The sequence below is a fragment of the Centruroides sculpturatus genome, unplaced genomic scaffold (assembly GCF_000671375.1).
Source record: "Centruroides sculpturatus isolate CEXI.00-Female unplaced genomic scaffold, Cexi_2.0 scaffold2072, whole genome shotgun sequence".
In the NCBI taxonomy this organism is placed as follows: domain Eukaryota; kingdom Metazoa; phylum Arthropoda; class Arachnida; order Scorpiones; family Buthidae; genus Centruroides; species Centruroides sculpturatus.
This window is the reverse complement of record NW_019386157.1, coordinates 61,171-74,876: the sequence shown is the minus strand read 5'-3', so window position 1 is coordinate 74,876 and position 13,706 is coordinate 61,171. Positions and strand designations below refer to the sequence as shown.

General features: G+C 29.5%; 2 protein-coding genes across 2 annotated transcripts; both read left to right on the top strand.

Moving 5' to 3' along the window:
• Positions 1 to 558: 558 nt before the first annotated feature.
• Positions 559 to 5,617, top strand: LOC111613848 (ctenidin-3-like; the record flags this gene model as incomplete). The annotated part of the gene is made up of 3 exons (XM_023355201.1): positions 559 to 584; positions 4,901 to 4,934; positions 5,051 to 5,617. Coding segments are annotated over 3 exons (627 nt in total), but the record flags the coding sequence as incomplete, so codon positions are not given.
• A 5,807-nt stretch (positions 5,618 to 11,424) lies between these two features.
• Positions 11,425 to 12,136, top strand: LOC111613847 (acanthoscurrin-2-like). Its single transcript, XM_023355200.1, has 2 exons — positions 11,425 to 11,439; positions 11,594 to 12,136. Exons 1-2 carry the CDS (start codon positions 11,425 to 11,427, stop codon positions 12,134 to 12,136), a joined length of 558 nt encoding a protein of 185 aa, XP_023210968.1.
• Positions 12,137 to 13,706: the final 1,570 nt, after the last annotated feature.

Genomic DNA, 13,706 nt, shown 5'->3' with positions numbered 1-13,706 from the left:
CTTTAAATAAAACTGCACTTAAACACAAAGCCTTAAAAATATTTTATTATCTAAAACAAATGGGACAGTCGTCAGCTGATGAAACCAGTGTTAAATTCGTGGCCAGCAATGGCTGGTTTGAAAAATTCAAAAAACGCCATTCAAACGCCAAGTTTTTCTCTTTTTAGAACCGAATCCCAGTTTTTGTATTAAGTTGGTGTCTCCTATAATGCGATTTCCCACAACGTGGTATTTTCAAGGAACGTATCTACCGCGTTGTAGGAGGCTTACCTGTACTGTTAAAAATTATGCATGAAAGTTATTGGCATAAATAATGGAGAAAAAACAAGATTGTTAAAAGGTGATTTACAATTTTAAGTCTGTTTGGCTACAAAAAAAATTGAATGGTCTAATGACACTAAAAATTATGTCATTAAACAATTTAAACATGGCACATTCTTTGTAAAATTGGTGAAAATCTTGGAATATCCAAGTCTTCTGACAGAGAATATTCCTAATAAATTTAAATCCACTGGGGGAAAGTAGGCAATAACTTGAAAAAATAATAATACTAAAAACTATCGCTTGAAAAGCTTTTTACTTCTGTCTTCCAACACCACAACGAACTGATGCACACAACTAAGGTAATGAAAGAATATTTGAAATCTCAGTATTTTTTCATTTTGAATTGGTGTGGTCAGTCACCAGATCGAAATACCATTGAATATCTGTGGGAGGAAATAGAAAAAATCTAATTAAGAGCAAAGATGAGTTGAAACAGATAATATCTCATATAATTGGCATGGAATGAAATTGACCCTAAAGTCTGTGAAAAACTAGTTTTAAACATCTCTACAAAGCATTAAGTCATTACAAAGCAGTTATTAAATAAAAATGAAGCTCTACAAAGTATTAAAATGTTTCAATATAACAAAGTTTATTACCGTTCCAATAATTATAATTTTTTGCATAGTTTCCAAAGGTATTTTGTCTTGTGATTTTTTTAAGACTGTATTTATTTTAAAATAGAAATAAATCTATATAAACAGAGAACATAACATGTATATAAACATAAAATATGATTTATAGTATATAATATATAAGTTTTAGAAAGTTTAAAACTACTTTCTTCTTTCGTCTATTAAAAAAGAAATTTGCGGAGTGTCAATAATATTTTGAATATATTACATATATCCCATATTTTTACAAAATTATTGTGTTAGCACACTGTAATTTTGTAACAATACAACAATTTTTGATAAAAATTACTAGTCAGATTCTCATCTTTTATGATATTTAAATTATTTTTAAATATACAATTTAAGTATTATATTTTTATCGCGTGTTTCAACTAAAAAATATTTTTAAAAAAAATTGAAACAGCTTGATTACGCATTTGTTTATGCTGTAAAGTTTTTCTATAACGTGAATTATACTTCAAATTAAGAGCTCGTAATTTCGAATAATAATGAAAATAAAATTAAATTTTGTTTTGATTCGAAGCAAACGAGTTTATAAGAACTCAAAATAGCTTTAAAATCATTTCGATTATAATTATTTTTTTAGTAAAACTTATTAATAATGCATCAAATAACATACATTCAACAACCTTATATCATCAGTGACCTATAAAATTTAAAATAGTTTAGATTTATAAATTAATTTTAGTATTGCATTGATATAGTAAGTTGATATGTCATAGGCCATAGACTCTTTATATAAATTTATCCTGTGTTATTATAGAAATGCACAAACATATCAATTATCATTGATTCTACGACACTAAATATAAGTTACAACTTCGTCTTCTTGGATGACAGATTGTCTAATCTTGTGAAAGAACTACTGATGAGGAAAGATTATGTCCTATGCTAATCTAAGATAAGCCTTTCCTTATCAACTATGCAATCTTTCTTCGTGTTCTTTTCCTCGAAACATATCAGTGGTCGTGTGGATAAGACCATTGAACATTTGTAGGTTCGTATCTGACCAATGTGCTAGTCATATGAAGTTTTCCGGATGTTCTTCATTTATCTAAATAGGTGCTATTTCCTTATAGAAAGTCTTCCTGGGAGACATCCTCCTTGACCTATTGTCCAAGAGAGTTTAATTAATGTTGACACATTGGAAAGTTACTGTGACATACCAACAAAGATGCTCTTTTGTGTATAAATTTGTAGATTTTGCAGGTTTTATATGAAAAATATACGAATAATATTTAAAAATGTGCAAAAATCAACATTAATTTTTGAAATTTTGTGACACCATGTCCACGAGAACCATCACAAAATTATTTTAGGCTAACGAGCAGAGCCGGAATAACATATTATATAACACAATATAGCTGAAGATTTACTTGTATTACAGTGCAGGTCACAATCAGTCTAAATCCGGCTCTGCTAATGAGGTTAAAAATTAACTTTATAAATAATATTCATTTTAATTTCATTAGTTCAAAATATGCTCAAATTTATAACAATTAAACTATTACGGAGCGCATATTTCACCATTAATTATCTTCATCTTATTCAACTCAAATATTAAAAAATTCAGCAAAGAGTTACTTAACTTTCCCGGCAACAACATTTAAAACTGCTTGATGTACCATCTGTTATGATATTTTATTAATAAATTTTTTATACAATTAATTATTATAAAATGGCAAAAGACTTAATTTTGAAGAATGAATGACCCTACCCTGTCGACCTTTAACCACCAAAATTTAATAGCAGCAATTCCCGTAATATACAAACTTCCCTACAAAATTTCAGACATTTTTGAGAAAAAGCATGGGAGTTATTAAGTTTCAAATAGGGTGAACAAAATCGTAGCCCCCTCACACACTAACTTCCATACACACAGAACCCCTCCGATTTTTATTGTATTTTTTCAATGTTTCAAGAACCGTTTGAGTCCAAAAATGTAAAAATTTTCGGGGGGGAGGGGTTATTTCTTGATCGACATACCTCGACCTCGTCCGATCGGTCGGGGGTTTTTTTCTCGATATAGAGGGGTTGTGTATTATATCTTGAGTTAGGATCTGACTTTACAATTCTTTTTTTTATTTTAATTTTTTTAACGGTATGAAACCGTTCTTTGAAATTTGTTTCTGCTTCTAACACAATAAAGTGCTATAAATTAAGACACTTGGCGGTTTTTCTCAACTAAATAAAGATGAGAAAAACCGCCAAGTGTCTTAATTTATAGCACTTTATTGTGTTAGAAGCAGAAATCTTTTTTTATATAAAACTCATCCCTAAATTCAAAATTAACCTGTTTGTCATTTTATAATAATTAAAACTATAAAAAGTTTATTGATAATGTATCATAACAGATGGCGTCACACGCAGTTTTAAATGTTGTCAGGAAAGTTAAGCAACTCTTTGCTGGCTTTTTTAAACATTTGGAAGCAAAATTTTAGCATTTTTAGATTTTCAAGAATACATTTTCAATAAAAATAATGAATTTTTAATGCTTTTTGCGTAATGTTTATTCATAAACATTAGCTAATGAACTAATATTAAACATATTTAACAACGAAAATTGCTATTTATTTACAAACTTGTTAATTAGTTGCTGTTAAATATTAGCAACATATCCAGATTTTAGTGGGTCAAAGCTCTACTTTGTATATTTATATATAAAATAACATGTAGGGCAGGTTTTATTATTAGTGTTACGAACAGTATCGATGCTACTCATGATAACCTTGATTAACATGATTATAGTGTGACTTAATGAAGGTCATTGGTTACTTAATAATAATCTAATTGATGCTATTTATTGATTACATCTACTAGAATTTAATATACAATTTATTTATTGTGAACTTTATGTGTCAATGTTAATTAAAATTTATATTTCAGACAGTAAAAAATGATTTATTTTATATATTTTTTAAAAGTGCTGTATTTATACTTATGGTAAAAAGTAATATATAATGTAAGAAACATTTATATAATAAATTATTTTTAAAATATTCTATTTTGATGAGTTTTCAAGATTTCGTGACTACTGAGCGTGCAAAACATTAATTAAATTCTCTAAATTTAAATTATTTTTGAAAATAGTTTAAAAAGAAAGTCTGCATTTTATAATTAAAAATTATAAATAAAACGTTAATTTAATTATAATTATTTATTTATTAATATCTAATTTATAAATTGTAGATTCTATTCTATAGTGTTATTCTATAGATTCTGTATGAATTAATCATCAATTTTCGTCTTATTCAGCTTATTTGTAATTAAAAGTATAAAATACTTAAATTGTTTATAATAATCACTTCATAATACAGAAGTAATTTTGTATGTTTATGTTTATCTGGTTACATTTGTGAATTTTCTGCAAATAAAAATACTTTATGATGTCAAAATCTTTGAATTAATATCCAATTCTTGTATTTATGTCAATGTGAAGAACCTATCTTTGTAGAGTTTAATCCTGTCAAAGAGGTTGTTTTTAACTTTAGAATCATTTTAAGTAATACTTTTTACGAAAATCATTCAGACTTTTCACTCTTTTATGAATACAAAGTGTTAAAAATCTAGGTTCGGGTTCAGGAAAGTGAAAAATGTGACCCTCACGTAATGTCACTAGTTACGCTCCTAGATAAGTAACTGGATGAAAACAGATTATGTTAAACCTTTCTGTTATAAATATAGTTAAGGTTACGCTTAAGGGATAAATTTAAAATAATTTCCTTCGTAGAAATAGGTTAAAACGTAACCAGAACTGGTAGAATAGACGTTACAGAGTGCATCATCCATCTCTCACCTTTCCCTTTAAAACAAATCCCATGCCCTCGTCATTTACGTTTCCAAAAATATAATCGGATGATCACCTAAGAGTCTTCATTTTTTATTGGTCAAAACAGTTTTTGGATGAAGTTTGTTGTAGTCACGTGAAAAGTCAGTGAGAGTATAAATGTGATGGCAATTTGCTGGAGTTTCAGAGTATCTCTTCTACTCCAATCAGCAAGATGATGCCTCAAAAGGTAAATATAATATTTAACTTACTGTACTATATAAAATATTTTGGAATGAATCTAACTTCAAATTATCCGTTGCAGGTCTTCATCGTCTTTAGTTTTAGCATTTTATTCTTAGCAGCTTCAGCTAAGAAAAAAGAGAAAAGTGTGGCTGAATTAGCTGACTTGTTGGCAGCTGAATCTGGCTATGGTGGTGGTAGTGGTGGATACGGAGGTGGCGGAGGATTTGGAGGTGGTGGTGGAGGTTATGGTGGAGGAGGAGGAGGAGGTGGTGGAAAACACGCCGTTCTTCTTGCCGTTCCCGTTAGTTTGGCACTCGGCTTAGGCAAAGGTGGTGGTGGTGGTGGATTCGGAGGTGGCGGATTCGGAGGTGGTGGATTCGGAGGCGGTGGATACGGAGGTGGTGGCGGAGGATATGGAGGTGGCGGCGGTGGATACGGAGGTGGTGGAAGCGGAGGTGGTTACGGAGGGGGTGGAAGTGGCGGTAATGGCGTCACACTTCTCGGCGTTGGTGTAACACACATAAAAGCAGGAGCAGGTGGCTTCGGAGGAAGCGGAGGTGGTGGATTCGGAGGTGGCGGATATGGTGGAAGTGGCGGAGGAGGTGGCGGATATGGTGGTAGTGGAGGAGGTGGAGGAGGATATTAAGAGATAATTTGCTTAATATTCCAATGTATGTAAATTCTTAAAATAATTATATAGATTTGTATAAATTTTAAATGTGTTTTTAACCTTTGTATACAATTTCAGTAAAAAAAAAGGAGACTTCCGAACAGTAGAAAAACTTTCTTTGTAACATATCTTGGTGCCCCTTCGAAAGAACTACAGAATTCGGGAATATTTTTAATTCAAAGTTGTACAGAATTCAAACAGAATTTTTAACATAGAATATATTGTAGAGAGTCATTCTGTAAATAAATGTTTAAAAATATTTGTGTGTACTCTTGTGTTTTACTATTTATTTTTTTATTAGAAACACAAAACTGTATGCAATTTAATGTTATTTTTAATCTCTGTAGTATGAGTTATCATTGTATGAGTTAAATCAACGTAATTTATTCTGGTATTTATTCTATTAAAATATTTTCTTCTCAAACATAAACAATGTTTGAGAAGAAAATATTTTAATAGAATAAATACCAGGATAAATTACTCTTGAGTAAATCTCAACTAAATTGGTATAAATACTGTCCTGATTGTGCGATTTCGATTTTCGAGGGAAAAATTTTTCTTTGAAATCCAGAAATATTTCGCCAATCTCATCTTAATGTGCATATTATATACGTTTTCTAAGAAATTTCAGAAATAAAAGGTTCTTTGTAACTTTTCGATTCGTGAACAGTCAAGATCGTGGGTTACTTGTTAAATAAATTGTTCTAATAATTAATTCCACATTTTACATCTATAATTATATCTGTGTAATTACCACATTCTACATTCCACATTACACAGCTGTAATCACACTTTGTTTCTTAAATCCCGAAATGCGTTAGCAAATGTACAGTACTTGTAATATAATGTGGAAATTACTTCAAAATTCAACTGTTAGGGCGAATTTTGAAGCAAAATATTTTCAAGAAAATCAAAACCGTATATTTAGGACAGTATTTATACCAAATTTGGTTGAGATTTGTTCCGTATCCAGACCTGAAGTTCGGTCCAGACCTGAAGTTCGTATATAGTTAATCGTATATTATTATAGTTGTATGTTGATTTAACTCATACAATGCTTTTGACCCTAAGCTTTCTACATCTAGTCTCGAGTTTCAACTAACTTCAATCTCAAGATTAAAAAAAAGACGGACAGACCGATAACGGATGTCTGCAGTTTAAAAATCTTAGCCCAATAACCAGGAGCCTTCTCTATAGTCATCAAGGCATCTGATAGGTTGTAATGGGAAAAGTCGAATACTGAAGACCCGTCTTTCGCCACTCGTATTAAATACATTTTCTTACATTTTTTAAATTAAAAGGATTTAAATAGCAGCTTAAAAATTCAATTCTTAATTTAAAATTTTACATTAATTGTAATTATAAATCTGATAACTGAGCTTAGTAACTAATTACTTTTAACCATGTAAAGAAAGGTTCAGAGAACGCCGGACACAAAGAAACTTAAAAATGTATTATTTTATGTAAAAAATGACTGAAAACGGTACAAATTTATTTTGATAACTGGAGAAAAAATGTTTTTATCTGTATATTTTTATGGTTTTCAGTGAGCAAAGTCCATATAAGAAGGTGACTGGTCTGGACCAAGTGTTACTTCTTTCTGGCCGATACTGTAACTAATTATAATAAGTAGATGTATTCAAATTCTTAAATATCCCAAAAATATTTAAATATTGATAAGTTTACAGTTAGATGTAGTGTATTCCTAAAAGCTCACCAGTGAGCAATGGTTAAAATTACTAAACACTGATAGTTGGTGTAAGGTTCGCGCCCCACCAAAGGGTTATTATGTGGAATTTTCCATGTATCTAACAGCTAAATAGTGTCCAGTTTTCCATAGAAAGTCCTCATCATTCTTGGTAGATTGCCCATGTTTTTGTATTGCTGTATCCCACCAAGCCAAACCATATACCTAAATAATAAATTTTGTTAATTTATATATAATAATAATTAATTATTATATTTTTCAAAGAGTAAACTTGGTTTCATATAACTCAATGAATTACTTCTTCAAATATAACTTTTAAAAGAAGAAAAATGAGCATAACAGTCACTTAATAAATTCAATTTTTTCATTTATGAATTTTGTTTTTAAAATAAAATAAGTGAATTTGACAATTATTTGACGTTGTAAACATTTATTTATCTATATGGACCAGCAAATTGTCATATATTTGACCCACAAAAAGGTGACACATGATGTAATCGAGTTAAAACACTACTACTACTTTAACGACGTATTAATCATTTTTAAATAAATATTTAAATTTAATTATATATAATTTAAATTTTTAATAGTAATTTAAGCAATAGTAGATTTAAGAATAAATAAATCTTTAGTGTAAAATATTATTTTCAATATTTTAATTATTTTACTTCATTAAATAGATTTAAAATCTTTCTATAAAAGTTCGTTGTATGTATGAAAAATGATAAATTTGTTGTGTGTTCCACTTTATTTTTGTAGGCTACGACTTTATTTACTTTGCATTAATATGTTATGTATAAATATATAGCCTAAATACAATGTAGTAATTGTTTCTCACACTTAAATAAATATATAGGAAGAAACCTCAATTATCAATTTGTTCTAGAGATTCAAATATGATCCAGTTTATAAAGAACAATTTTCTTTCAAAAATAATTCGTTATTTTCATAACTTTTTGTATTAATGACATAACTTTTGTTAAAATTTAAGGTTAAATAGTAACACGATTAACATCATCTAAATATAATATTTATCTCATGTTACTCTACATCCACCAATGACTAAGTGGATAACATCACTGAACACTGGTAGTTAGTCGAGGATTCACGCCTTGTCAACAGACAGTTTTCCGGGTTTTCTTCACGTGTATAGCACCTAAATAGGGGCAAGTTTCCTTGGCAGATTGTCCGAGTGTTGTATTACTTACACATCACTTCACTCCATGTTATTCTACTGTAAAACGCTATCGAAGTGATTTAATTTAAACAGTATCCACTTTTATATTCAACTTAACATCAATTTCATCCTTAATACTGCTAAAATGAAAATATAATAATGTCAAATTGATATAAATTTATCCTATAAACATGTATTTGCAACTAAGACATATACATTTTATTCTGCATATAAGCCTACTGTATTCCTACATATTACAAATAATATATATAGTGTAACTATAAGATGTGAGCCATCAGCATTGCATACAACATAAGGTAATCCATAACTTAGTGTACCAAAAATTGTTTACAGACCAGGACAACGAAAACTGTTGTAACTGAAAATTCGTAGCAATGTATTAGAATGTTGTAAGGTGTTTATTGAATAGGGAAATTTTTATCTGAAATCTTTAATTGATTTTTAGGCCACCCCGTATTTATAGTGTTAGCACTTTTTCCTTCAACCTACAGACAAAGAAATCTCGTATTCGAAGAAGCATATGATGATTTTAATTTTTATTCTATAAACTTACAAAATTATTAATTACATATACTAAAATTTAAGATAAATACGACTGAACAGTTGAATTGTAAGAGTTAACAAGCAACGTTAACTTTCCTGCATAAGAATTGCCTTTTTTTATGTGATTATAAAGTGAAATGATTTTCTTGTTTACATAAATGTAAATTAGATGACAAGTTTTCAGAATTTCAAATTAATATGATTAAAACATGAAGATTAAGCATGTTAACCCTGTTTAAAAGTATCATCTTTGAAGCATGAAAACTTAATCGCTATAAAAATAGATTTGTTTTTTAACTCTTCAGTTGTTATAAATTTTTAAAAACACGTATGGAATTTTTATATTTTGTGTGAAACCTCTGAACGACGGTCAAATCTCTGACTATTGTTTGGTAGTTATTTTGTATGCATTCTTGTTTAAAAATATAAAAAAGTTTCTAAAAAACCGGGCGCTTTTAGAGATGGCCGTTGTTGGGAGGTGGTTGTTATTGGATGTTCAACTGTAATAAATAATTCATTATTAAAAGTTATAAAATGTGAAATTATTTTAAAATGTCATAAAATTGTATATTTTTAATGAATTTTTTAAATTGTCAAATTCCTGTGTTGTTATTATATAATTAAATGTTTGAGAAATTCAATTTTAAAGCAAAAATTTTATTAACTAACAATTTTCAAGTAATTTTAAGTAGATAAATCCGTTATGGCTAGTTTTAGACGAGACAGTAAGCCTACTGCTCTGAAACCCGAGATCTAATCTCGACAGACAAAGCACTCCAGGAATATTTCGGGAGGGTCGTTCTGTCAGGCTCCATCCCTCGCCATCCGGCCACACTATTGTGGCATGGATAAACCCATGACAGACTTGGAAAAGGGCCTCAATGACCGTAGGACGGAAAAGTGTCAAAAAACGCAGAGAACCAATATAATTTTTTGAAGACTTTCTATCAAATTTCTTAAATTTTTTTATAGTAAGACAATAATTAAAGCAAACATTTACAATTTTTGAATAAATAAATGTATAATTTATTTTTCTAGTATCTTTTAGTGTTGTGCTTCATAGCTATTTATGTAGTTAGTGGAACTGTGATTGTAAGAAGTGCTCTTTCACCCTTGCAACTTCCTCTGCCTCTGGCTTGGTCCCCTCTGACTGTTCCTTCTTCAAGACTTATTTCACCTCTTATTCTTAAATAGATAATGTGAGTTATTACTTAATTAAGCTACTTTGAATGTTTTTAAACATTTATAAATGCATTTTAATATTTTAAATTTATATTTTAGAATGTCGAAATGAATTGGCAATTTTACTTCTTTAATGTCTTCATCTGAAAAGATGTTTAGTTCTTCATAGATCTGAACATAAACTTTGTATTTTCTTTTTAATTTTCTAATAAATTCTTATAATTAAAACAATTTATTTCGTAATTTTTCTGTTATTTTGAATAGAAATGCATTGGATAACAATTATGTTTCTACGGCTTACCAGTGACCGAGTGGATAAATCACCAAACACTACTTGCGGTTCAATTACAGAAACTAATAAAAATATAAATTAATTAATCTTAATTTTTTGAGCTTTTAACCTATTACATCAGCAAAAATAAATAAATAATGAATTAAAAAAGTATAAGACAATCAAGCAATTTGTACAGTACAAGTATAAAGAATAGTCATGAGCGATTTTCAAGGATAACGAGAAGTTACGCCTATTAACGGTTATTGATTTTTAAAATAAACATATTAAAACATAAATTAATTAATCTTAATTTTTTGAGCTTTTAACCTATTACATCAGCAAAAATAAATAAATAATGAATTAAAAAAGTATAAGACAATCAAGCANTTTATAATTTTATATTATTTTCCCGTAACAATATTTAATTCAATAAATTTATTTTTAGAAGGGATTTGATACATTTAAGCATAAAAAAAATTTGATATCCTTTGGTTGAAGAACATTGTAATCTTCCCTATCACAAATCTGAAAACCCCTTTGTTATAAATATAGTTAAGGTTAAAATAAAAGTAATAAATTCAGGTGGTTTCCTGTATTCCTTCGAGAAATAGGTTATAGTAAAAACCAGATTTAAAGCAATTCATGTTTCAAAATTGTATCATCCATCTCTCACCTTTCACTTTACTGATAAATTTCTTGTTCTTGTCATTCGTGTTTTCTAAAAATATGTAACGAGCCAGCTGATCTTCCCATTCTTTTTTGTATGAAACACTTTTCGAATATAGATGATTCACAATCACGTGAGAAGTTCGAAAGAATATAAATACCATTGCAATCTGAGGGATCTTCAGAGCATCTCTTCCTTTGCAACCAGCAAGATGATGCCTCAGAAGGTGAGTTTCAAAGCTTTGCTAGTTAAGATTCTATAGTTTATTTTTTTTAAATTAGAGATTAAGATTTGTTGATTAATTTAAAATATCTCTTTGAATTGTTTTCATTACATAACATATTAGCATTGGCACTTGAAAATTTTTTCTTTTGTTTCAGGTTTTCGTAGTATTCAGCGTATTATTCTTAGCGGTTTCTGCTAAAAAAGCAGAGAAAGTGAAAGTAGAGGATCTACTGACATCTGCTTCCGGTTATGGTGGAGGTGGATACGGCGGTGGAGGATATGGCGGTGGAGGATTTGGTGGTGGAGGATTCGGCGGTGGAGGATTTGGAGGTGGAGGATACGGAGGCGGGAAACATGCCGTTGTTTTAGCCGTTCCTGTTAGCCTAGCAGTTGGAAAAGGAGGATATGGTGGTGGTGGATTCGGAGGTGGTGGATTCGGAGGTGGAGGATTCGGTGGTGGAGGATTTGGAGGTGGTAAATACGGCGGAGGAGGCTACGGTGGCGGCGGATATGGAGGTGGTGGATACGGAGGCGGCGGTTACGGAGGAGGCGGTGGTGCCGGTAAAAGTGTTGCGCTCCTTAGTGTTGGTGTAACTCACGTAAAAGGAGGAGGATTCGGCGGTGGTGGACTTGGTGGAGGTGGTGGATTCGGAGGAGGTGGATATGGAGGAGGCGGTTACGGTGGTAGCGGCTATTAGATAACTCCTTTACAAATACTTTCAACGTGAGTTATTTTAAAATATTACAATTTTAATAAAACAATATTTATTATAATAATGTTAACATATTTACAGCAAATTTCAAGCAACACGAAAATTAACCAGACGAAATCCCAGCGTTTTGTGAAAAAAACCTTAAGATTCCAGAAACAGTTCTCTTCCTTCTAAGCAGATTCAAAATTGTGTATAATAATTTTGTTTTGTTTAAATAAAAAATATATATTTAAAAGAAAAATTTCCCATGTGTCTTATCTTTTATTTCTCTTCCGCATTTTGATGTCCGTTGTTGTAAAAGTTAATTATCTTTATAGGAAAGTTTTAGATAAAATTATTAAAGAAAGCCGAGACACTTTAAAAGATGACCTCAGACCGTGATCTGAATGAACTACTTTTCTTAAATGATAAATTTTAAAAAGGTTTTCTCTCAAAGATGAATGTACTTTAATGAGTATTTATATTTAGAAGTGCTTCACGTTGGAGGGAGAATCTCACGTAATTTAAATTTATTCGTGTATAACGACAGTTAAAATGGAAAGATGTACCACGAAAAACGAATTTTCTTCAAGCTACGTTGGCCTTCTATTCATAAATTTCATTATTCGTGGTAACAAATTAAGTATGCAATTTACATTTACATTTACATTACATCTAGTGAATGAAGTAGCTTTTTCTTAAAGCTTTCAACAAGTAATCTCTTATACAATTTTTAACGAGTTCGATTTAAAAATTAAATATTCCAATTAATTTTATTAAATAATTTAAATTTTAACCAGTAGATATAGTAAAATTTGTTTATTTAAATATATTAAAAGTTTAATTTTACTAAATTTATTTGATGAAAATCAAATAAATAACTTAAAAATAAAGTCATTGTGTGTTTCTTGGGAATAAAAGTAAATAAACATTGAATAATTTTTACGAACTTTGTCATAATTTTTATTAATATAAAATTTTCCTCCGTTATATGAAATAAAAATTTTAGTTAGATGTCACTTCGACTGCTAAATTTAGGCTCGCACCTTGTATTATTTAATGTAACTCTGTGCAGAGTCGTGGATTCGTATTAAACTTTATTCTTGGATTTTAATAAGAGCACATTTTTTGATGGTTAAGAAACATTATATATAAGAACTATTGATGTATAATATTGTTTATAACTAAATTTGGATAGAAATATCATATGTTTAAAGTATGAATAATGATATAAATATTTAATCTAGAATAATAGTTTTTAGTCGGTGTGTCACGAACTTCTTATAAATGTACAGTATCATAAACATTAGAAAAAGAACTTAAAATATCAAGTGCTTGTCTGTTTTTTAAAGTTATTTGTGTGTTTTTGTTCAAAATACAAGTAATCAATATTATGTTTTTTATACATATAGTAAAACCTGTGTAAGTCTCACAGTACTGAGTATTTTTACGTTTTGGCAGGTTTCCGTTTTGAGCAGGGTTTTTAATACAGAAAATCGTTTCGTTCTGGAAAATTTTTTCCGTTTAAGCAGGTTTCCATTTTACTCAGGTTCTTATATATATACAGTCTGTTTTG